Source organism: Engystomops pustulosus, chromosome 9, assembly GCF_040894005.1.
Source record: "Engystomops pustulosus chromosome 9, aEngPut4.maternal, whole genome shotgun sequence".
NCBI classification, from domain to species: Eukaryota; Metazoa; Chordata; class Amphibia; order Anura; family Leptodactylidae; genus Engystomops; species Engystomops pustulosus.
Window position 1 is genome coordinate 78529570 of NC_092419.1, and position 27151 is coordinate 78556720.

At 39.8% G+C, this 27151-nt stretch overlaps 2 protein-coding genes across 2 annotated transcripts in view; one reads left to right on the top strand and one right to left on the bottom strand.

The window, feature by feature from the left end:
- On the bottom strand, positions 1–25720 carry ARR3 (arrestin 3). The gene is made up of 15 exons (XM_072123024.1): positions 25604–25720; positions 20995–21023; positions 20453–20483; positions 20276–20336; positions 20139–20183; positions 19763–19959; positions 18348–18407; positions 13743–13810; positions 10890–11025; positions 5492–5576; positions 4496–4568; positions 3230–3367; positions 3019–3102; positions 2886–2909; positions 1–2723 (listed from the first exon to the last, which is right to left on the bottom strand). The coding sequence occupies exons 2-15, from the start codon at positions 21009–21011 to the stop codon at positions 2654–2656; spliced, it is 1089 nt and encodes a 362-aa protein (XP_071979125.1). The 5' UTR covers positions 21012–21023; positions 25604–25720; the 3' UTR covers positions 1–2653.
- Positions 9175–27151, top strand: part of LOC140076494 (phosphatidylinositol 3,4,5-trisphosphate 5-phosphatase 2A-like) — an 85546-nt gene continuing 67569 nt past the window's right edge. The window contains exon 1 of the mRNA XM_072123022.1: positions 9175–9351. The gene's annotated coding sequence lies outside the window, so the exon portion shown is untranslated. The remainder of the gene's footprint in view (positions 9352–27151) is intronic.

Here is a 27151-nt window from a genome sequence, read left to right on the forward strand (position 1 = left end):
AGCAGGCAGAAAGTCACATTTTATTTTATTACCTTGACATGAATTTATAGGAATACTCAAACTAATGCTAATGATGTAGATGATGACTACAAGTTTCTGATTTCCAAATGAGTTTCATTAAAGAGACAATAAGCCATAGATTTTTTTTAAACATGTGAAATTGTCAACTTTTATCTGCTTCTTCCCTATCATCTTCATCATCTTGTTCTCCTTGCAGCTTTTGCCTTGCAAACTCCTCAATCACCACATCTTCAGCACTAGAAGTGAATGACAGCTCAAGATTAGGTCAATGTCCACTAAAGAAAGTGACTTCTTATAAGAACTTTTATTTTTTCATATTTGAATTTTTATTAATTTTCATAACCTTATAAGAACTTTTAAACAGAAGTAATGGAAACTAAAATGACCACTGTGCCCAGGTCAGCTGTATCCTAAGTTGTAACACAAGAATTTATGTGAATTGGGGCTTATGTTCCACAATCAGAGTGCGGTGGTATAACCACAGTGGCCCAAGTGCCCACCCCCCAATTCTACCTATCATTTGCATATTGGGCAAGATTGTCCTTGTTTAAAATAATGTGGCAGATTTGCTGCAGGATTTAATTTAGTATCTTCCTTGTTCTGACTCTTTATTGAATTATCATATTAATGGTGCTGTTCTGCTGCACCCTAAACTTGTCCCTTCCACTGGGACCTACCATGGTTCCATTCTTGTCCTTGATGGAAAGTTAGTAAACCCGGTACATATTAAAGACAATCCATCACCACAATTTACCTACACAAATTGATGGCTATGTTATGTACGGCTATGCCCATAAATGCCAACCATGCCTTTGTATTTGCTGCCTATGTGGTTCTTCCATCCCAAACCTTCACTAAAGTGCTTCAGGGGGGTAACAGGGGTGTAGCTGAAGGGGGAAAGTTTGAAAGTGCTGGGTTGTGAAAGTGCAGCAGGTTTGTTATTGCTGTGAAGCCGGAGCCCTTAGATGCTCTGCTTACAACCCCCAAAGCACTTAAGCTGCATTTGCATTTTTGTAAAGTTTTGTCACGGAAGGAGAAGCTAGAAAATAAAAATAAGACATGGTTGGCATGTGTGAGCATAGCCCTATATATTCTGGTAGGTAAATCATCGTGACACCATGAGGCAAAGGTAAACAAAGTTCTCAAATGGCATCCGCATGACTTTTACATGTTTTTATTACATTTATAATCAATCTTTATAAAGAAAAAATGCAGCTACGCTCTACTCAGATTAGCAATCCAAATATAAGTAAAGGATCACTGCTGAATATTTGTCCCAATTTGTTTCTGTATGTACATGATGCAGGTTTGAGACCCTGTGAGGTAGATCTATCAAACCCCGTTGCCCTGTCATATGATAAAGCCCTTCCACTGTGAATACATTATGATCCGTAGACCTCATGATGTATTTGTTGGCTGTGTCGGCTGGCGGATAACACTAAAAAATTAGATTTTTTAAAAGGGTGCAGGCACGTGGCTGGAATGCCCATGCCGGCCCACTCCATCAGGCGCCGCGCCCTCTCCATGCCCAGATGGCGTGGAGGTGGAATATTTGACAGAATAATGGCAAGAAATTGCGAATATTTCAATGCTTCTATGAAAGAAAACTGATAAATCTCTTCCTGTATTTATATTTATCTACAGTTATCTTAGTTACTTTTTTACTAATATTTACTACAGTTAAGTCCATGAACGTGTATTCATTTATTCTCTGTAATCCTTATTTATTTTTCTTACCTTGTTGAAACTGTAGGTGTCCGCAACATAAGCAGGGATCGGAGAGAAAAAAAAAAGGTTGTTAGACCAGTATAATATTAAGACTTTTCATGTAATCTCATCTGACATCAATAACAACAAGTGCTGAATAATCTTTTTTCTTAATGTTTCAGTTGGACTGGAAACTAATGCAGAATTGTTAAACTGTCTGGATTTTCAGATGCTGGACTAAAGGATCTTTTGTAGACTGCGTATTCCTGTTTAATTCTTATCTGGGCATGGTACAACGTTTCTACACTCTACAGGCTGTGCTTTTTCACAAATTGCTGGGATATGTAGTTTTCTAAAAGCCTGGCACAACTGTTTCTAAAATGGGAGGTTGACAATAAATTGTCTTATTCATCATTCATGTATTGGTCTAGAGATTAAATGGGGGAGATTCATTATAATAATAATTCTAATAATAATAATGATTCCTTCTCTTTGGCTTGTCTGAGCTGCACACCACTATGGACAGGGAGCACGGGGTGAATGGACTGGGCCTGACTGCCGAATTATCTATAAAACCGGTGAAAACTACTGTAGAAAACTTTGCCAGATCTGACCTGGTAAGGACTGTTCCCAAGCCTCTTAATAAGAATAATAAATCCCTTATTTATATATTGCACACAGATTATGCAGCTCTGCACAAAGCTTGCCAAATCAGTCCCTGTCCCCAATGGGGCTCACAATCAACCCACCAGTATGTTTTGGAGTGTGGGAAGAAACCAGAGGACCCAGAGGAAACCCACGCAAACACGGAGAGAACATACAAGTAATCATTTGAAAAAACAAAACCAGATCTACCAAATGTCTTAAAAGGATTATTTCCTAAACATTCTTTCTTCCTAAATTATATTTTCACGTGTCAATGAATTCAATAGCTGAACTCACCTTCTGATGGTTTCGGATGCATTAGAATAAGAGGCAGTTCCACTCCAACATCACTATAGAATAAGCAGTATATGTTAGAATTGGTTAGATGCATAATCAAGTGTGTGTGTATGTGTGTATATATATATATATATATATATATATATTTTTTTTTTCAGTAGTAATTACTAGTTATAGAAGGATTTAATAACACAATTTAGTGAATCTTTAGTTACCTTGAAGTAAGGTCTCCTAGAATGCTGAAAATTGAAAAAAAAAACATGTTGTGAGGTAATATACCACACTACACTACTTTCAATTACAATCTTGTACAATAATAAGTTATAATGTTTCTATTGGGTCTCATACCCTCCTCGAGATGCCATTAAATTGATTTTGACTTTGTAAGACACCAGCATGCCCATAACTTCTTTGTCCATTCCTGGGCGCAAACTAAAAAAAAATGAAGATCAAAAAATGTAATTTTTGAATGTAAACTTTGGCAGTGTTGAATTAATAAAGATGACCACTAATCCCATTAAAGGACTGAATAAATGCAGATAAATAGCTAAGCATTTACATTGTTGATGATGCCAGGTTGGTGTCTCCATGCTTCAATTTGCCATCCAGTGCCAGACCACGCTTCTCCCGGTTATTTGCTAGTAGTGGAATCACTGAATATGTCCGTGTGAATGCTGAATTTGCAGCTACAGTATCACTAATGATAGAATAGAGGAAATCTTGTAATTACATATACAGTATCTGTACGAAAAAGACCCCCATCCAAACATGCTCACCTAATCCACTCCCCAGCCCCTTTCTATCTATGGTAAATTTATTCTCATGTATTTAGGGAAAGTTTAGATAAATCTTCCTTGAAACACTGACCTCTTACCAAATAAGAGGTCAAATCCATGGAAATTCATTCCTGTGGTCGCGTATATTCATGAGCGGGCCAGCATTCCTCTGTATGCTTTGGCCACCACTTTTAGTTCTTTCATGCGCGCACTGGATGACGACGCTAAGATTTATAGGGCCAGTGCGCACTGGCTGACGGCGCTAATCAAGTGCACTGGCCCTTTAAATCTTAGTTACCTGGTGCATGCGCGCCTTAGGAGGCGGGAACGCACGCGCCGAGCAGTGGAGATCGCCTCTGGAGCCAGGGGAGGTAAGAGGCGCCGGGGGCACTTTGTTTTTAACAAGTTAGATTAGGTTCCAGGATTATTTAATTACAGATTAGGGTAGAGGAAGGCAGGAGGAATCTACCATCAGATCTACTCCTGATGGTAGAGTAGACTCCTACTCACATTTACTCCTGATGGTAGGTTTCCTTTAAATACCCATATAAAACTACCACTGAGTATCTTATGGATGCAAGAATCAACTTATGGGTGAGGGAAGCAGGACTCACAGGTTTATTCTTCTGTTTAGTAAGAACTTAAACCAGGACGCATGGGATGAACACACTGCAAACAGGCATCGGCTGAAATCAGGAATTTTGCAGTGGCTATCCTGTCTCCTCAGTCTTAGGCAGGAATGTATAGGAAAATAATGAATCAAAGGACACCAAACATCAACATCTGACGGTCTCATCCACTTTTCTCTTACTCTGGATTTGTACACTGTGAATTTGTGTTTTCAACCTGACATATTTTTATGTATTCCATTTACATTATTTTGATGTTCAACTGATCACCTAAGACCGATAAAATGAGCCCTATATATGTTGTAGTCTTAGAAACCTATAATACTGGGACACAGCAGAAAGCACAGCAACATTTCCATTGTCCTATCAATGTCATAAGCTAGGAGACGAGGTGGACTCTGCACCATTTTATTTACTCACTTCATTTCCTCGCTGAAAACAATCTTTGTGTATTTGTCCAGTGAATATAACACCACGTCTGTCACTTGCTCCACTTGAAAGATAGAAACAGATGATCATTTTACCGCATTTTATTCAATAGAAATAGTTTTTAACAAATGCAAAAATAAGGAGGGTCTAGAAAGAAATATCTATAGATGGTTAAATAGGGATGAAGGATGTTGGCCCTTATAGGCATAGTAATAGGATGATGCAATGTTATCACTGAGGTGAGAGTATGAATTGTTGGAAATATTCCTTCAACTAAGTTCACAAATAGATATAACACCAAAGCTAGATTATTCTTAATCTAAACAATAGACATGATGGTGTGTCTGGAAAGTTTATTAGTTGGTGACTGTATTAGAGGGGAGTCTGTCACAACAACAATGGCGGATCTTCATATAGCAATATGGGCAGGGGCTCGGGACCATATAGGAGGCTCCACCTTCCCTTCTTCTGGCGTGCGTGCAATACTATGACTTGGCAGGGTCATGGCCACGTGATGTCATAGTGTTGCAAAGGGGCTGGAAGACAGACGCGGGTAGAAGAAGCTGTAGGTGAGTATAGAGTTTTTTTTTTCAAGGGGCTCGAATGTGGAAATTTCTGTTATTGGAGGGGAGGGGGTTTCTGAGCTGCTTTGAACATTTCATTAAAAGTGGACAGTCTGTGGTCATTTAATATATGGTGGGGGGCTCTGCTTTGGCCATTTCATTAAAGGTGGGCCAATACGGGCTGCAGTGGTCTCGTCAAGTGCAGGGGATTAGGTCTTGGGGCATGAGGGTGGTTTGGCGGCTGGAGGCCCTAGTCATTTGAACAGCTTTGGGCACATGGCACACTTGGGCACAGTATCAATAAAAAATAATGTCTTAACAAGTCTGGAGAACTTTCTGCAGACATGTTGTTTACTCTGGGACCTGTTCTTTATAATGATTTTAGATCAAGTCTGTCTTACAATCCTTTTTATGAACTCTATACCTGTAATCTTGATCTTCTTCACAATTTTATTGGTTGAGTTGTTGATTTTCACATTAATTGTGATTGGTTCACCATGATAATACATCTACAAAGGGAAAAGTAAATGAGTGAGTAAAAAGAGAGATATTTGTATACTAAAATATTATTAGAATTGATATAACAGATATAACTGATTTGATTTTGCATGGTTCATTTACATAGAAAGGTTGTATGTGGATTGCAAAATAGTGATAGCACTGATAATGCCCCATCTTATGGTCCAACTGTAGTGGTCATCCAGGTGCATTACAGATAAATTGTTATTGTATTGGACATGGACTGTGGTGCAGAATCTACACTTCATGTGAAATTATATACACTCACCGGCCACTTTATTAGGTACACCATGCTAGTAACGGGTTGGACCCCCTTTTGCCTTCAAAACTGCCTCAATTCTTCGTGGCATAGATTCAACAAGGTGCTGGAAGCATTCCTCAGAGATTTTGGTCCATATTGACATGATGGCATCACACAGTTGCCGCAGATTTGTCGGCTGCACATCCATGATGCGAATCTCCCGTTCCACCACATCCCAAAGATGCTCTATTGGATTGAGATCTGGTGACTGTGGAGGCCATTTGAGTACAGTGACCTCATTGTCATGTTCAAGAAACCAGTCTGAGATGATTCCAGCTTTATGACATGGCGCATTATCCTGCTGAAAGTAGCCATCAGATGTTGGGTACACTGTGGTCATAAAGGGATGGACATGGTCATCAACAATACTCAGGTAGGCTGTGGCATTGCTACGATGCTCAATTGGTACCAAGGGGCCCAAAGAGTTCCAAGAAAATATTCCCCACACCATGACACCACCACCACCAGCCTGAACCGTTGATACAAGGCAGGATGGATCCATGCTTTCATGTTGTTGACGCCAAATTCTGACCCTACCATCCGAATGTCGCAGCAGAAATCGAGACTCATCAGACCAGGCAACGTTTTTCCAATCTTCTACTGTCCAATTTCGATGAGCTTGTGCAAATTGTAGCCTCAGTTTCCTGTTCTTAGCTGAAAGGAGTGGCACCCGGTGTGGTCTTCTGCTGCTGCCTCAAAGTTCGACGTACTGTGCGTTCAGAGATGCTCTTCTGCCTACCTTGGTTGTAACGGGTGGCGATTTGAGTCACTGTTGCCTTTCTATCAGCTCGAACCAGTCTGCCCATTCTCCTCTGACCTCTGGCATCAACAAGGCATTTCCGCCCACAGAACTGCCGCTCACTGGATGTTTTTTCTTTTTCGGACCATTCTCTGTAAACCCTAGAGATGGTTGTGCGTGAAAATCCCAGTAGATCAGCAGTTTCTGAAATACTCAGACCAGCCCTTCTGGCACCAGCAACCATGCCACGTTCAAAGGCACTCAAATCACCTTTCTTCCCCATACTGATGCTCGGTTTGAACTGCAGGATATTGTCTTGACCATGTCTACATGCCTAAATGCACTGAGTTGCCGCCATGTGATTGGCTGATTAGAAATTAAGTGTTAACGAGCAGTTGGACAGGTGTACCTAATAAAGTGGCCGGTGAGTGTACATGCAAAGCACATCTAGTAGTGGGTCATAATAATGGCAGTTTGGGCAGTAGTCTGGGGCCCATGACCAAATTTTATGCTGAGAAGGACCTTCACCCATGACATCTTCATAAATCTGTTCCTGCTCTCAGTACACATGTACCCAAGAGCCATTTCAGGACTTTTAAAGATCCTAAAAGCGCTCTGAAAGCACAGATTGAAAGCAGGCAAAAGGCACGCATCCACCATTCCCAAGAAGCCTGATTCTAGTACCATATATGGCAAGTGAATTCTGTACTTTAGGGGCAATAATATTCATACAGCCCAGGGCCCTTGGCAGTCTTATTCCGCCCTGAAGACATCCTTAGGTTAGGTCATGATCAGGTTTATAAAATATGAGACAGCTAAAAGGGGGGTACTGGATGTCAGGCACCTACAAAGCTGATATCATTAAAAAAATCTTAGAACATTCCTTTAAAGAGGAGAATTTACCACTTTCACCTCCTTTAATAGCTATTAATCCACTCATTACAGAGTAGTTTACATTTTCTTTTTAGCCCCCAGCCATTCACAAACAATTAATGTTCATATTTTCTGATGTTTGCAGTCAAGTGGGTGGAGCCAGGCAACAAGCTCCAGCCCAGAACCACTCTAATGACATAATGACAGTAGAAAGCCTTTTCAGCACAACTTCAGTATCCAATACGCTGACTATGCTCTGTACTGTCAGATGGGCAGTCCTGGGCTTGAGTAACTCACCTGTATCCACTTATCTGACAGTAGAAATAATGATGTCCCCCTGCAGACACACTGACTACCCCCCTTCCACCTGCGGACACACTGACCCGGGGACACACTGATTTCCCCCCCAGCGGACACACTGAACCCCCCCCCCTCCCCTGCGGACATACTGAACCCCCCCCTCCCCTGCGGACACACTGAACCCCCCCCTGCTGACACAATGACCCCCTCCTCCCCCTGCAGACACATTGAACCCCCCTCCCCCTGTGGACACACTGACCACCCCTGCTGAAACACTAACCCCCCCTCTCCCCCTGTATACACACTGACCCCCCCCCCCCCCCCCGCGGACACACTGACTCCCCTCCGGAAAAGCAAAAAGAATTCACCTTTCCTGGTTCCCCCGGAGCAGCGCCTGCAGCTGTCTTCGGCCTGGGCCTCCCGTACGTGCCGGCTCTGAAGCCGGCACACGTAATCCGTTGATGTCATCATGTGCGCCGGCTTCAGAGCCGTCGCATACCCTGCGGAGCGCCGCATCGTGGGAACCGGGACAGGTGAGTTTTAGATTCTGCCTCTATACTGCGCTCCCGACCAGTGCAGCATAGAGGCAGAAAAGTGATCGATCCGGATGGTGATCAATTGTACCAGTGTCTTATAGCGACACTGGTACAATTGATCCGGGGGTACCCCGGGGCCCCCCCGGCACTTGCCCGGGTTAGCCAGGTGCTGGCGCCAGGGCCTGATTAGGAGTGACTACTTTCATCCATTATACTCCCGGTAGACCCAGGCAGATTTTTTGCTTATCCCCTGATGGATGTAGCAGATTGAATATCACTTTAGAAAGGTGTCAGGATGTTATCAGGGTGTACCAGGGTGATTATAGCTCCAAGGGTAAGTTTGGTGCTGCCCTTGTAAGGGCAGGAGTTAATTTGTGGGGCATGACAGGGCCCTCTAGGGATATTCCATCCCGATCCTATTATTGAACTTCAACCCATTTCCTCTGACCTCCTGTCGGCTGGTACTCCCCTGAGTAAATGATTGAACCATTTATTTTTATCCCTTATATGGTTGGTTAACCTTATGTAGTTATGGCCATTAAGCCATGATTGTCATTGTTCTTCTGGTTGTACTGGTATAGAATGCTGCTGGTGTGTTGATTCTCATTTTAAGATATACTTATAAAAAGTTATGTTTTATGTTATTACTGCACTTAGCCTTGGTTCTTTATACAGGTTTTGAGGGCCGTTAATACTTGACTGATATTCTAAACCATATTTTCATAAAATAGGGATTACTTGATTCACAAGCTGTTACAGTGTGACCTCTTTTCCCCTCTCACCGTGTGCCGAAAATTCCTCTGCTGCAGTGAGGTTACATCATGCAGATGGAGGAGGAGGTGCTGAGAGGGGAGGGGTAGACAGTCTAACAGCCTCTGAAGCGGCAGCATGGATGGGCTCTGGAAACACCCCAATGAGCCTTTTAGGCTTATAATTGCAAAAGTTGATTTTGAGAGAAGGAGGCCATGGCTAAGAAATATAAGAAGATTGCCACAGTCCCAGTCCTGGATGTATAGGTAAGTGTCCCTGGTTTATCGTGCATGAATTTCATAGTAAATTTCCTTTAATGTTGATGTATGTATAATGTGTATCTCACACTTTGTAAATATGCTTCACCTTGGCTTATGTTCATCATAGTTTTTCCATTGAATACTGTAATTGCCTGTGTAATCCTCAGTGTGGGTTATAATATGAGTTGCCTTCCTCTATTGATGTGTTTATGGTATAACATACCTCCCAACATTTGTGAAAGGGAAAGAGGGACAAAATGGCGGCACACGTGGCGTGCCGCGGCGATCCCCCTAAGCCACACCCCCAATCACTCCCTGGCCACGCCCCAAATTTTAGCCATATTATAATAATAAAAATCATCTCAATAAAAAAAAAAATAATAATTATCCTCATTGGGATTTGAACCCAGAACCTGCAGTGTCCATGTACAATAATGACACAGCGCCCCAACCAACTGAGCTATAATCTCAGCAATTAACAAGATGGAGAATTTTGGTAACTAAGAACTATGACTATTGTTACACTGTGACACAGATTTACTGCCTTGGTATATAGGGAGGGATCTTCTCAGAGGTTATTGTAATTATTGAGACTATTATTATTATTATGGAGATGATTATTATTATTATTATTGAGATGATTATTATTATTTTTACTATTATTAATAATCATCTCCATAATAATAAAAATAATAAAATTTATAATAATAGTCTCAATAATTACAATAATAATCTCTGAGATTATATTGTAATTATTCCCTCTCTATATATCAGTGCATTAGTCTGTGTCACAGTGTAACACTGGCAGATAACACTTCTTAGTTACCAGAAATCCTCAGCTCTGTATCACTGGGCTTATAGCTCAGTTAGTTAAGCTCCTGTCTATGGTGCAGAGGGTCCCAGGTTCGAATCTCAGCCTGGGCAAAACTTTATGTAATTTAATTAAATAAAGAGCTTGTGTCTGGGGAAGCCCTGGAGACCATATATGGACAGATGGTGACCTGACCTGATGACGTGGTCCCTGCTCTCTCAGCTATGCCGACACTTCTCTGAAAAGGATTCCCTGCCCGATGTCTGCTCTGGGGAACCCTAGGAGATGCAGTGACCAAATATGGACAGATGCTGATCTGAAGCTGATGACGTGGTCCTTGCTCTCTCCGCTAAGCCCGACACTTCTCTGAAAAGGATTCCCTGCCCGATGTCTGCTCTGGGGAACCCTAGGAGATGCAGTGACCAAATATGGACAGATGCTGATCTGACCTGATGATGTGGTCCTTGCTCTCGCCGCTAAGCCCGACACTTCTCTGAAAAGGATTCCCTCCCGATGTCTGTAGAAGCCATTCTGTACTGTGAGTTCAGGCTTTCAAAGTATTTACTATGGGGACACAGCGGGACCTGGGGGAAAATCCGTGACAATCTCATAGCTGCCCGTGACACGGGGCAGAGGTAAGAAAAACGGGAAAGTCCCGTCAAAATCGGGACGGTTGGGAGCTATGGTATAATGTAATGAGCAGCACAAAGCATAAATAATAGAGAGATGTTACCTCCTTCTCTAATGAGGCCTCCAGCTGCAATGGCTTGTCTGACATCATGAACTGACGTGTAATCTCTGCACGTGGTGCTGGTCCTGTGACTTCTGGGGCAAACTGGACTTTCCTAATGATAAGACGAACTGTATTTCTGGTTGTGGGAAGAGAATAGAATATTATTACAAAGATAACTCTACAGCAAACATCCTGTAGATCCATAGCAACTGGCCATAAGGCCTTTTAGAGTTTTGTTCCATCAGTGCTTTATAAAACTTATCCTCATCCAGGGCTTCAGCTCCTTAGTCTATGGGGGACAGCGTTACGTGCTGCTCTTGTCATAGCTTTTTTTTTCTATGTCTAGGCTTTTTTTTATATTTTAAAGCACACTGGGGGGGGGGGTGATATTTATCAAAGTTTGTACACCAGTTTTCTGCTTGCCAAGAATTGCAACTTTTCTCCCTCTTATGCCACCTTCATGCCAGGTGCCTTTGGAGGGGTGTGAAGGGGTGCATGCATGGCTATCTGCCTGATATATTAGGAGGTCGGGGATTCTAGATATATAAGGCTCGTTCAGGTGACAGGGTTTACATTATACCCTCTCGCACTGTGGTGTACAGTTTATTACATATAAAGTTAATTCTTGCTAACTATAGAGGCTTTATTTTGGGGTTAAGGGTGGATTAAGATTGCCATGGATCCTAGGGTGTATGAATATTGCCCCTGTTTCAGAGACCTTTGCTTCACAAGTTGACACATATGTATTAGTAGTGCCGGGCCCTTCTTATTTTATCTACAGAGAGGTATCAAAATTGTTGTTTGGTTTAGAAGCCTTGGGGCCCAGTTGGCCACCCAAATTGCCCATATTATAATCCACTTTTGTTTAGGCGCTTGCCAAATTTTATTTAAACAATTAAAAGTTTGTATATCCAAAGGCTTTTGCAAGCCTTCGCCTTGTGAATAGAGTTATAGCCACGTTCCAGTAAACATATCCCATTAAAGATGTGTGAGTGGTAAACATGTTCCTTAGCCTTTCCTGCCTGTCAACGTTCCATAATCCCTCTATGATGCCCCTTGTAAAAACAAACTCTTGTTTCTGCAATGGTACCACCGAATGTCCTCGTGACGTCAGCCCCTAGAGGCGTGGCCATCCACTGCTTTGTGTATGCTACCACTCAGGGGCATGAACAAGGAAAGCTTGTCTATCAAAGTCCTTAGACAAGTCCACTGTGCTGTTGCGACCAGAATGGGATTCTTGGCATATGTGAATATGTCAATCTGACTTTTTGCTTGTCAGATGTTAGATTTCAGTAATAAACATGTGACAATATATTGTAAAAGTATAGAATCACAGATATATACTATATACAGGTAGTCCCCGGGTTACATACAAGATAGGGTCTGTAGGTTTGTTCTTAAGTTGAATTTGTATGTAAGTCGGAACTCTATATTTTATCATTGTAATCCCAGCCAGAACTTTTTTGGTCTCTGTGACAATTGCATTTTAAAAATGTTGGGTTGTCATAAGTATCAATATTAACACTAAAGCTTCATTACAGACACCTGTGATAACTGTTACAGCTGATCATTGTAGCCTAGGACTAAAGCACAATAAATTACCAATATCCAGAGGTCCGTTTGTAACTAGGGGTCGTCTGTAAGTCGAGTGTTCTTAAGTAGGGGACCGCCTGTATAACAAATCCATAGCATGTTTCGGGGGATTAACTGAGCCCCTTTTTCAAGTACAAATTTTCTGTCTCGTTGCTTTGTCCTGCATTTAGCGGAGGATAGACTACTACATGCAGGGCAAAACGAGAAAAAAGAAAATTCACACTTGAAAAAGGGGCTTGGTTAATCATCGTAATTTGTTGTGATTTTGTTTACTTTTACAATAAATCTTCACACGTTTATTTATGAAATCAGACTTTCAACCCCCAATTATCTACACTCCGGCTGGTTTAGCACCCCAGACTTGAGGTGAAAGACGCTGGCTGCACCCGACACGTTTTCACTATGATTCTGCCTTCAGATGTGCACCACCAAAGCGGCTCAACAGACCACATATAACCTTATAGGAAGGTTAAAACAAAGGATTTGGGCACTGCATAGTGGGATATTTAGACATAGAATGGCCAACCCCTTTAATTGCATGAGTAAATTCACAATCCAAAGGCATTCTGCTAGGGAATAAGAGGTCTGTTGTGTGTGAAAGTGTTGTGAAATATGAACTACACTATAGCTACTAATTACGTTATTTTAATATCGATTTGAGTGCCATCTTTAGATTACAGCTTTTATCTGTCAGAGCTTGATGTTATTATTTTTGTATTTCAGTATTTGACCTATGATGTATTTGACCTTTTTAGAATTCAGCAGGTTGCTGAGCAATGGTGTGGATTCATACTTCATGAAAATATAATATGTAATTATTAACATAAGCAACAAGATATATACATCATGTGACATTATGGGGAAGATTTACTTACCCGGTCCATTCGCGATCCAGGTGTAGTTCCTCCGACGTCCACCAGGTGTCGCTGCTGCGCTGAAGAGCATCGGAATGCACTGGAGTTCACCAAGCCATCGTGGGTGAAGGTAAGCGCGAGTCCAACGACACTTTTTTTTAAAAAATGCGGCGGTTTTTTTGAATCCGTCGGGTTTTGGTTCGGCCACGCCCCCCCCATTTCCGTCGCGTGCATGCCAGCACCAATGCGCCACAATCCGATTGCGTGCGCCAAAATCCTGGGGCAATACAGGGAAAATCGTTACAAATCGGAAATATTCGGGTAACACGCCGGGAAAACGTGAATCGGGCCCTTAGTAAATGACCCCCTATATCTGCTCATTTCACTGAAATAAATGCATTCTTACTTTTTGTGCACTTTTTCTTCAGTATTTTCTCCACAGAAACCTCTCACTTCAAAATCTACTCCACATGGCTGCAAGAGATGAAGTGATATGAGGACAAGAACTTTAGGAAAAGCATAAGCAATAATCCAGCAGTGTTTTTCTGGTCTGATCAGTTTTTAGAAATTAAAACAAGCATTTTACATATACACTGGAAATTAGAGAACAATGTATGATCACTTGATTTTTTTCAGAAATAATGTAATCTCCATTAATCAACATTTGAAGGATTTTTTGCCAGTTGTACTGAAAGTGTTCACTAATTTTTTATCGGTGTTCTTTTACAATAATCTCACATTTTTATTCTGTGGTTTACAATAAATACAATTAATGAAATAAGCTTAAAGAGGTATTCTCATCTGGGCATTTACATTCAGTTTCATTAATCTGCCATATATAAACATTTCTTCAATTGGATGCTGTTAAAAAATTGCTCCTGTGTGAAGATAATTTCTCATAAATGTAGTCATGTTGTCCCTTAGAAACAAGATGGCTTCCTTGGTTATGACCACCTCACATTTTGGCAGCAGTGGCCAGACATGCGCTATTGAGTCCTGCCTGACTTCCTGGATTCCTGGATTCATTACCACAGGACGGCTGTGCGACATGTAGTAACTCCCAGACATTTCATATACAATAACATTTTGTTTCTTTGTGCAATCCCTCAAGCAGAGGTGGCCGTATCCAGGGACACAGTCTGGTTTCTAAGGGACCATATCACTACATTATGATAAATTATCTTCACACAGGAACATTTTTTTTAATAACATCTAATTGAAGAAATGTTTATATATGGCAGATTAATGAAACTCTATGTGAATGCCCAGATGAGAATACCCCTTTAATATACTGCTATGTTACTCATATTAGTATATACTGCACAATGACTTTGACATTTAGGAAATTGTTTGTTGTTCTCTATTTTTGTTCTCCAGTTTAGATTGATGCAAAATTGTAAACCGTTTCATTATCACTACTATTTATTACATATGTTTTCATATTTTCTGATTTATTAAATATTTAAACATTTGCTCTCTTTAACGCTCAGCTTCTGTTATATTGACACTGAGCTGATGCCGCCTCAGCTCGATATGGGAGCTGGGTTGGAATTGCGACCGTGGCACTTAAACTGAATTCTGGGGATCTCTGCCACACGATTGCCCCCCCCATGTGTCGTCTTCAGTGGTGCCGATTGTTCCAATGGCAGCCCTTAGCTCCAGCCTGTCTGCAGGCAGTGCCTGTAAAATGCTGTCTGTGATGTCATCTTAAAGGCACAGTTTCAGCCTATGAATGTACATCAGTATGGCAGAGTATTATCATGAACAAGCAATCAGATGATTGCTCGTTCATGTCCCATGGTGGAACTAGTAAAGAAGTTAAAAAAAGTTATTCATAAAAAATAAATAAAATCTATAAAAATGCCCATAAGCCCCATAACATATAAAGAGACATATAATGCACAAAAAAGTCTAAATCATAACACAAATCCCACATATATAGTATCATCACTTCCGTAACAACCCGTAGAATAAAAGTAAATAATTATTGAACCCGCACAATGAACGCCATAAAAATAACTGTTAAAAACCTGCAAAATCCCACAAAAAATGCTATAAAAAGTGATAAAAAAAACATATGTACTCCAGAATGATATTGTTGCAAAGTACAACATGTCCAACAAAAAAACAAACCATCAACCAGCTCCAAAGCCAAAAAAGTAAAAATGTCATGCCACTTGATAAACGGTGATGAATAAATGATAGATTTTCCCCCTCATTAGGATTTGGCAAATTTAGTAAAACATAAGAAAAAATATTCAAGTATGGGATCCCCGTAATCATATTGACTCATAGAATAAAGATAACATGATTTTAGTCTATACGGTGAACACCAAAAAAAAGTAAAAAATCCACTACACAATTGATGCTTTTCTACTCCTGCCCTCAAAAAAAGTGAATAAATTTGGGGATACCAACCCTGAAATGGTAACACTTGAAAAAGCATCTCATCCTGCAAAAAAATGCCATCACATGGCCCCAATAACGACAAAAACGAAAATTTTATAGCCTACAAAAGGAGCCAGTGAGGAAACTAAAATCCTGGCAGCTGCAGGGCGCTCCTTCCCTTCTGTGCCTCACTGTGCAACCATAAAACAAGTAACTGGCACAGGTAGGGGGTCTGTGTACTTGGGAGAAATTGCAGAACAAATTGTAAGATAGGTTTTCTCTTTTATTATTTTGGAAATGTTTAAATTTTAGGGCTAAATGTACGTATAACCGACAAAATTTCACCTTTCTAAATTTCGCCTCCATTTTGATATAACTACTATGAAGATCTCAAGGGGTTAACAATCTTCCTAAAAGCTGTTTCTGATAGTTTGAGGGGTCCAGATTTGAAAATGGGTGAATTGTATAGGTTTTTTTAATGTTAAATATTTAAAATTTCATTCAAAACAGTAACTATTTTATGTTATTCAGCAACTTATTTAGGTGGTAAATGTATTTGCCTGAAAGCGTGATAATTTCGAATTTCGAAAATGGCAAATGTTTCAAAAAATTTCATCATTTTTTAATTTTTTTTGTAAATTTACTTATCATCCAAAATGTACTACTAAAATGAAGGAAGAGGAAAAAACATTCTCATGATCACTTTGATAAGTAACAGTGTTCAAAAGTTATAACCATATAAAGCGACGCAAGTCAGAATGCAAAAAATGGGGCTGAGCCTTAAGCTATAAACTGGCTGCATCCTTAAGGGGTTAAATACCAGGAAACATTTTGGTTAAGAAACCGGACTTCTGTAAAAACTTAAATCCAAGCACGAACTCCATGTCAACCAATGGGAACGTGAATTGCTGCAAAATAGGGTTAGTAAGGGCTAGAGGACAGAAAAATGGTGCCCTGACAAAAATGAGCTAGGAAAAATACTTCAAATAATAACATAAATAAATAAATGAAAAAGCTGCTAATGCCAGTGCACTAGAAGATGGTATGGGTAGTCACAAAAGGACCCAACCTTTTCAAGGCAGTGTCAAGTACTGCTTGTGTACTGCCAGAATGGAAAGGTCAGAGAAGTTAAAGGGGTTGTCCCATCATAGCAAGTTAGGCCCTATCCATTGGAAGCTTGCTATCTCCGTCCACTCCATAGAGATGTGGATATGGCCTAACTTGCTACAGTGGGATAACCCCTATAAGGCATTGGTCAGTTACATTGCAATGTGGCTCAAGTTGCATCAGAATGTCCTCAACTGGCTCCACCTCTTTTGTGCAAAGCCTCCAACCTCACCCCCATTCAAAACAGCAAGGAATCTCAGCCAAAGGTCATGGAGCGGTTACTGATGCTCTATGATAACTTGTGTTGGTGGGATTCCATGGGCCATCCACTAGAAGTTGCAGACATATGTGCAGTTTGCCTGTGGAATGTGCCTATAGCCACAACGTGGCATGCTACTGCCCACTGTGGCCAGAGCTGAGCATACTAAGGCTAGCCGAGAGGATCTCAGAGGAGCAATGTTTAAAATGTTCTCTAACAAAGCCAAAAATCTTTTCATTTGCATGTTGTGCTACCAGTCCCTAAAGTAAGCATCATGTGTTTGACCATGCCCCACCTAAGGCTCCCTCTGCTGATTTGGTTGTACAAATCTACAACGCCTTGCAAGTGACAAGGCCACCTGTCTCCTCGCAAAAGGAGGATGTGACACCACTACAACTTCCACCAAACCTGTCCACACCATCCATGGGAACTGTTCAGCTTTTTATGCCCCAAACAATTGAGTGAAGAATAAGTGTAAGTTTGGAACATCTCACCTGCGAGCCCTGGTCCTGACTGGAAGATAAAATTACGGTGGTGGCTGTCCTACAATATGTTATTCCTAGCTGCCTCTACTTTTTTAGGCAGGCCATTCTGCACATCCCGTGCCTTGGGCATATTCTGAATTTGTTGGTGCAAAGGTTCCTTGCCAAGTAAACAGACCTGCTGGAGCTGCTGCAAAGTGCATGGCATGTGTGGGCATTTTTGGGTTTCACACATTGCTGCTGCTCGCTATCTGAACTGCAGAGTAACTTTGGCCCACCTAACCAACACCTAATGTACCAACTTGGTGGAATTCAACTTTGCATATGCTGAACGGCTAGGACACCGGCACATTCCATATTTGTGTGCATAAGGCCCTAATTAATGAATACATACATGTATTATATGTATCAACAGGAATCTTTCAATACTGTTTTATTGTACAAACAAAAATTTAGGGCAAGTTCTGAGGCAAGTATAGGTTTTATACAAACTTTACATTCTGACTGTGTTTCCTAAATACAGAAACCCCCTTAAGTTGCTCTAATGCAGCTGTTGACACCTGCAGCCCTGATTCTATACACCTGATCTTAACTAAAAAGCTGAGAATTGATTGTAGCTCTGGATTAAAAATATGTTCTTTACAGTAGACTGTAAAGAGAGGCAACCTGTATTCATATGTGAACAGAGCTGCATGTTGTGTGTGTACACAGCTGCCCCATTACAGGTAATTGAAAGTTGAATCAGAAAATATTTTTTACCTATTGCAATGCTTACCTTTCCCGAATCCTCCGGTCCTGGTTGCAGTGTGACAGAACATGGCAAATTCTTGGCCATCTGGAAATTGTAGATAAAGAAGGAAAAATAAAACTTATTGTCAAGTTGTTTGCAAGTATGAATTTGTTAAAGGTTATCAAGACCATTGAAACAGTTTGTATATTATATAAAAAACTGTGTATTTAAAAAAAAGTGGCTTTAATTAAAAATGAGGGGGAGGATTCCATTATTCAAGGCCTAAATAAATTGCACATAATTAATGTTTACTGAAAAATAAAATGCTAAAAAAGTGATTGCACCAGTTACACAAAGGGGTTGTCCACGTATACTAAACTTTAAAGGGGTATTCCGGAATATGAATGTCTAAAAAAAACGTCTGATGATATAAATAAATGAATATAATAAAACTCAATGTCATTAGTCACAAAATGGAGCTTAAATACTTTGATTTTATGATTCACAAAATTTTATGGCCTTTAGGTGGAGTTATCACCTAGATGGCTGCCATCTACAAATACAAGTCCCATGATCTGTTCCATAGTAATGATGTGTAACAGCCATCACTGCACATTACCTCACTGGGATGATGTCTCACCACAACACTGGCCATACTGGATGCACTACAACCAACCAACTACAGAAACATAGTGGTGATCACATGACCTGCCCAGGCAGGTGCAGGACATGTGGTCTGGACATGTGACAGACGGCCATCTTCTGTCGTGTGTCTCCTTTACAGGGATAAAGTCACAGGACTGATAAAAGGGCCAGTAGCATTTTAATTCTCGATCACAGTGTATGTCAACAGCATTTTTCTGCTAAGCAAAATTTTAAATAACATCTAATTACATATTAGCTTATATTATACCCCTTTAACAGAGCAAGTTTAAGCTGGCCGGTGGTCATGTGACCCATGGCTTTAATAGAGTAAGTATTATTTAGGTTAAACTATGAGAATCTTATACTTAAACTGTTAGTATAATTTATGTGGCCAATCCACATTTAAGTAGAATACCACATTATATAGGTATAGGTGCCACAGCTCAGTAGGCAGTATTATGTGTGACAGACTTAGAAGCCGCAGCTCATGTCATTATATAATATTTGATGGATTTATAAACATTTTAGAAAGTTCTTTGTGGATTCTATACTTATTGATTGCTGCCCCTATACTAATGATTTACTTGCACCACTACTGAAAAGTCTTTTTTGCTTTTCTATTCAGGACTTTTATTTGTCTGTGATCAATGCTAGAGAACAGCAGTATTTTGACAATTTTGTGGGATAGTGTGATTTCTATTTCTGGGGTGATGAGGGGATGTCACCTTTACTATGGCCATTGTTCAGTGCTCCATTGATTTTGAGATAGTTCACCTGATCACTTGCCTGTTTAAAAAGCCCTAAAGTAAACTCACATTAAAACTGAAAGGAAAGGCATTATCCCCCAACTTAGCACGTAGTTTCTCTTGCAGTGGTGTTAGTGGCTTCTTGTCTTCGGGCAATGGAGGATACACTTGGCAAGAAAGCACATACAGGTCCTTTCTGAAACTCAAACCAATGAGCTCCATGTCATCCCGACCATAGCGGAAAGCACATGTTAGCACCACAAACACTATACAAAAAGACAGGATGGGAGAATTAATGGACAAGTCATTTATTTATACTAAAAACAGTCCATAGTTTTATAGTCAATACTTAAACAAACGCAATATATGACTATAATTGAAGTGTCTCCAATAAATGTTTTACAATACACAATATTAAGAATAGTGTCATGTCATGTCACTTTACCTTTCTTGTCCTTTTGGTATTCTGGATCAATTAAAATTACTCCATCTGCAAGAAGATGAAGAATGGACTATTACACTGAAATATTAGAAAAACTACTCTACTTGTACTAATCTTAGAAAGGATATTTATCAACTGACCAACAGGCTCTACAAATTCGACATGATCCACAAAATCACGTTTTCCAAGATAGATTGATAACTAGGAGAGAAGGGAAACAGTCTGTTGAATTTCAGGGGCCTTGTCACATTGAAAATGCAGTCTCTTGCTCTGTCACATGCTGCCTGCAGGCTGAATTGCATTTTGCGCTTTCTCACCTTTCCATCAGGACTGGTTTTCTTGAAAACTCTGGAAATAAATATAAAAGTTGTAAGAGTTAGGAGGAAAGGTAAAAAAAGATAAAATATCTGAATTTAAGATAAAAATATCTCATGTGTATGTCTTTAAAAGGGTATGGATTATCTATTATGACTAGGAGAGCGAGAATGCTGTATTTAAATGACCTATATGGAGGCCCAGGGGTGAAGAAGAGTCACACATGATGTCCCCTCTTGGCTCAAATTATGTAAATTAGTACTACATAAACTAGTCGCAGGAGCTGCCTCCTAGCTTGTGTAATGTAACCAAACCAGTAGGGGACCTTCCAGGCTGCTTCTTCTCCACCCCTGCGACCTACAGGTTAAATGAATTCAGCAATCACAGTATTTTTACATAATGATAAATTATCCAAAATATAGGGGATCATTGTGAAGTCTCATGGTCCTAGAAAATAGATTGCATGCAGTTTGTGGACCGCAATCCTAATGACAGATTGCCTTTAAGTTTAATTGCCTTGAGTTTATCCACATTGTTTACTTACTTGGAACCATCTGCCATATTGATTTAGACCTGCAATGGACAGCAGAAGAGGAATTAGTCCGTTTACTGATTCAAATAAATGACCTTATTTTTTTAGAAAATCTATTCTTTATCAAGCATCATAAAATCACAATAACAGTTGAACTGTGGATAATTATTAATAAGTTTGCAGGAAAGCAGCACAAACATCAATGACCACATACAGAATGAGCGAGAGCTGTGATCTTTTTAGCCATTTTACAGCACATTTAAAGTCCTTAACCCCTTCATGCTCTGTGCCATACACGTACGGCAAAGAACTCTTACCACTGTATGAAGAGGGCTCATGAGATCAGTGCTAGCTCCGTTTGTATTAACCTTTTGATTTCTGCGTGCAGTGCCATCGGTGGCATTTAAAAAATGGTGGTGTGTTTGCTGACATCTTTGTTGAGATCGTTCCCTGTCACTTCATCGGGGAGCAGCGATCGTTTGCCATGACAGCCTGGTTTGTTAGACGCAAGACTGCATGGCATCTGCAGATTCGCTACAAATTGGCAATGGCACATTGTAATGAATACTGTGTAAAAACACCATATACTGCAATATATTAGTATTGCATGCAGTATATGGTAAGAACGATCAGACCGTCTAGGGGTAAAGTACCCTAGAGGGTCTGAAAAAAAAAAAATTAAAGAATAATAAAAAATAAAAATTCTAAATGCTTTGCCAATTTCGCCACATTTGGAAATTTTACCCAAGTTCCCGGTAAACGGCATGGAATAATAATTAATGTCACTGAGAAGTAAAATTTGTAACACAGAAAATAAGTCCTCACATAGCTCTGTACACAGAAAAACTTTTTTTGCAGGTGGAGAGCGAAATAAAATGCTGCGACACGAAGGGGTTAACCCATTATGATAAAACTGTATATCATATTGCCGTTAAGGATGCATGAAGAGGTCTCACTGGCTGAGCGCTCTTTATACAATGATGGGTGTTCACTACATTACTATAACTGATATAAAAATAAATAAATAAATATAAACAATTATTCCCAATGGGGAACCACATAAGGACACTTTTTAGCCATTTTACAGCACATAAGATTTTGCACAAAAAGTTATCAAAAAGACCTACAATCCCCAATATCTTTAGTATTGAAAATGTCATCTCGTCCCGCAAAAAATTACACCTTACACAGTTCTGTACGTACACTGAAGTATGGAGAAGTTATTGGTGTCAGAATATGACAAAATGGCAAAAGAATTATCTTTTTACAAAATCTTTTAACTTTTAAAAATGTATTAAAATATTATAAAACAGATATAAATTTGGAATCCATGTGATCATACCAACTCAAAGCTTCTAAATGTATCATTTGCTGTCACTTCTGCCCTGGGACTACTACAGATATGTGATAGATGTTACATGTCTTCGGGATATATGCGTGTAAATCTTTTTGATAATTGGCAATAAAAAGGAGACATTTAGTCAGGTAAGTAGTTAAATATAAGAATAAGAACAATTGAACAGCATTAGTGGGATGTGGTAGACCTTACAGTCACAAGAATAATATAGGATTTGGAGAAAGAAGTACACTATACAGTAGAGGGCACTGTGATCCTGGCTGTGTCAAACCAGGAGCCCCTAAAAACATAAGTGTAGATAACATAACACATCTAAGAAATAGATTACAGGGAAACTTAGCATAGAACAATTATTTGTATCTAATTTACCATTTCTATTTACTAATCATATACATATATATATCTTTAATATGCTTTGGCTTAGTTCACACGCCAGTATTTAACACTGATTTTGATCTACATGCCCTTTATGCCATTATCCTTCCATTGATTTCAATACAAATATGCAATGGATTCTCCACGTGGAAAATTCAGGCCAAAATCTTTTGTACAAACTAGCACTTATGGTGCTTGAACCAGCAATATCTTTTTGCTATATACATACATAGATTTTGTATTTTAGGATCTCTGAGCTTTTGTTAACAATATTTTGTGATATACAGTACTTTTCATCAGCCTCACAGTCATAGATAGCAACAGACTGAGGCCGACTTTATGGAGCATTTTTAGGCAAGTTCTGCCTGGAGGTGTTAATCAGCTGTGAGATATCTATATAGAGATCATTTTCCAAAGAAGGCAGAGCAGATAAGCTGTGACATCATATATATTGTCAGAAGTGAAGACAACGCTGAAGTTTTCCATAGAGGTGTTGTCTTCTATTGTAATTCTCTCTGTACTGTGATTTAAATTCGGTAACTGCTGCAAAGAAATCCCCTACATAAATAGTAAGTGCAAGTCTATTATTGGGCTTAGTGGCCATAGTGAAAATGTTTATGATAAACAGCATTTATTCCATTCCATTGAAAGCATAATTATTTACTTTCAATTGCCAGTAAACGTGCACTATTCCCTCAACAGTTCTACAAAAGGCATTGTAATGATCCAGCAGAGGATTCCTGAAGTAGTCTGACCAGACACAGAGAAAATAGGATGACATTACTAGAACCATAACATTTTAATAACTACTCAATATTAGCTGTAAAATATATTATAACAAAACACATAACACTTCCACTACTCTCCACCAGGGATTTTAAAGGACATCTCAATAAATATAAATAAATCATTCTTTATTTATATAGCGCACACATATTATGCAGCGTTGCACAAAGCTAGCCAAATCAGTCCCTGTCCCCAATGAGGCTCACAGTCTAATCAACCTACCAGAATGTTTTTGGAAATCTACCCCAGGATGAAGGATTGTAAACCAAGCACACTTACATGCCGGTGTGCACCCTCTCTTCTTTAAGCTTCTTATGCCATTGTTTTTAAGAAAATAAGGCTTTAAAAATGATGCAACTGTGCTCATGGAGCTCCAGGCTCCATTAACATCTATGGAGCAGAGAGCCCCTCAGGCTCATTTTGCATAATTTTGTAAAAACCAGGACAGAAGAAGCTAAAGAAAGAGCAGATCCTGCCAGAGGTGGCACACACCAACATGGAAGTGTGCTTGATTTACATTCCTTCATCTGGGTAGTAGATGTCCTTTAAATAGAACTTATTGCCTGCCATAGACCCCTATGGATCCTAAAAAATTAATATCCTAAGATTCTGAAATGTGCCACTTGACTGTGCTACGCCACCACATATATACAAGGTTAACACCCTTACTTCCCCAGACCTCCAGGGATCCCTACACTACATTTACAATCCCACACCGTCCTAGGCTACCCAGAGGCATACTGAGACATTTACTTCCAAATATTATTTATATATATATATATATATATATATATATATATACATATATATTAACATCTATTGTACCCTGGACCACCAGGGATACATTAATAACATATTTACTTCCCTAGACTAGGAAACTGTTGCTGTGCTAGTCCTGAATGATGTTTTCCTTTGTTTGCATGGTTGGATGCGCTATGGCTTTGTAAATACAAATGGCTTTGTGCTTACAAATGAATCACTATCTCTTCTCGGACCGTCCTATGACTTTAGACGTCAGCGGGTACAGGTCCAGAGTCTGCAGCAACGTTTTTAGACTTTCCACTTTTAACCCCAAATAAAAATATATATGAAAACATTTTTTTTTACTTTTAATACGTTTTAAGTAGCTTTATGTGTCCCAAAACAAAAAATTTTAAGGTAGCACGCAAAATAAAGTTATGGCCCTTAAAACGCCGTTTACAAATATTCGCTAAAAATGCCCGGTCACTAGAGCCTTTTCAGTCCATGTCACTAAGGGGTTAAGGTGCTTTAACTTAATATTAACTGCCCCATTTTCTAGCTACATAAGCTTACAGGAGTATTCCCAGGTGGTCAACTGCACAGCATTGCAAAGCATCATCGCAGATGTACAGGGTAGAGCATCTTGAATCCCTTTCTGATCCTACCTGTGCCGCTGTGGGCATAGGAGCAAAGTGTTCTCAGTGCAACACAACTAGTAGGACACCAACATTGGTAGGTGGGTGTTTGGATGGGTTGCTTCCCCATCCACAGTGCTCACATTTCAGTAAGCATCATGTTTAAGTGTTCTAACTTTGCCTCTGTCAGGAGACCTAGAACTGCTGCATAACATATTTGTTATTTCATAATAAATTCGCACCACACCGCTTTAAAGTATATTAGCATTCTGTGGATGCCAATGCAATGTTTTTTAGGCAACCACTTAGGGAGAATCAGCACCATCTGACCACTACCGCTATTTGGGGACCTCCTAAACTAGAGGGCCCCAAGGAAATACATGAATCTGTCCCTGTGCATAGAAAGAGTAAAAATAACATCTCTTTAACTCAAAGTAGTTTAGAAATGTCATTCTGGATAAGCATATAAATTATTAAAAATTATTAATTAAAAAATGAAATATTCCATCCACGTAATGAAAATTATCCATCCAATAACATTGCAGAGCTTCAAAGCTCTTGTAGACAAACTCTGTCCCCTTATCTATATTCGAAGCATCTACTTCTTACTTTTTTCTTAACACACTCTTAAATAAAATGGGGTAAGTGCTTGTTTTAAGTTTCTTAGTGAAATCTAAAAATTCAATATGCAAAATACAAATATTTCATACTCTTCTGCACTTCTTACCTGAAACGTGATTGAGACTGTTAAACAATTTCCTGGATATGTTCTACTACTGACATCACCCCTCACTTCTCTTTATATACTTCGGATTCACAATATCTGAGAATGGGAGGGCTGTTCTGAATCCTATTAGTTGACGAATCCTATGAAGCAGTAGTAAGTAGTAACAGTAACTTATAAATAAATTTCTGAAGAAGCTTAAGATTCAGGGATTACAGGATGAGGGGGGAGAAACACGACTTAACCTTTAGGTTTAAAGGTGAACATATTGCCATCAACTATGAAGAATCATGTGGTCTCCAAGGCGCTGCTGTGGAGGTTAGCACAGATAGAAAAATATACCATCCCTCTGTAAAACAAAATATATAACGAAACACTAATACCTGGGCTATTGCCGTTACTATCTGTTTCATTACAAGAATTCTATTTGCTAATGCACTGCTCTTTTTATTTTAAAAAGGACGAAATTCTTAGCCCAACAAGATTTTTTTTTTCTTTTACTTATCCTTGAGTGAGATTGCTAGGTTTATTAACTTAAAACACTTAATGTATGTAGCTGGTGAAAGTTATAAAAGTAAAGATATTTTGAACTGATGATGGAGATGCTCAATGCAGTAGGATCTGTTTTATCATTCCAGTCACTTTAGTAAACCTAAGGCTACATTCACATGAACGTATGCCTGCACAGCTACGGCCGGGCGGACATATGTACGGCACCATGGAGAGGAGGAGTGGTGAGCCCTCTCCACAGCACTCCATGGCACACGGCTCCGTAGAACGGGGACAGATAGGACATGTCCTATCTTTTCTCTATGTACAGAGCGGTACGGTGCCTCTCTGTATGCCTATTGCCGGCCTATGGGGGACGTATGCACGCCCGCAAGCATGCACCCATACAACGTCGCGGTTTCCTTCACAAGTTGTTATTTAAAATTTTGCTCCCCTTAGGAGAAAATGCTGCTGACATACACTGTAATGTGGTATTAAAATGCTACTGGCCCTTTAATAAGTCCGTTAATTTCCTCCACGTGGAGAAGACACAGGACAGAAGATGAAAGGACAAAAATGTAAAGGTAGGACTGATAAGGACATGGAGTCCTAAAGCTAGACTCCCCACCTGTCCTTACTTAATTGCCCATCCTACCTTAGGCGGTATGTGACAATTGGTCAAAGTTCCTTTTGTGTACCAAAGTGAAAACATGGAGACAAAAACTGGGCAAAACAAACACAGAAGAATAGTCATGGACAAAACCAAGAGTACAATAAAGTAGAGATTCAAGAGATAAACACATTGTTGGTAGATATGCATTGAGTCAAAGCATACAAAGTAAGAAGTCCAAAAAATCCTAGCAGGCTCCAAATAAGACATATGCCAAACAATGGGAAGCAGCAGACATATTGGGGCTTATTTACTAAGGATCCCGCCTCCGCATTTCTGTAGGGTATTCCAACTTTTTGGGGATTGCGTCGCCGGGACAGGGATTTAGAAAAGCAGTGTGTCGCACGCGATCGGATTTCATGCAACATAAATCAAGGGGCGGGCCGTCGGAC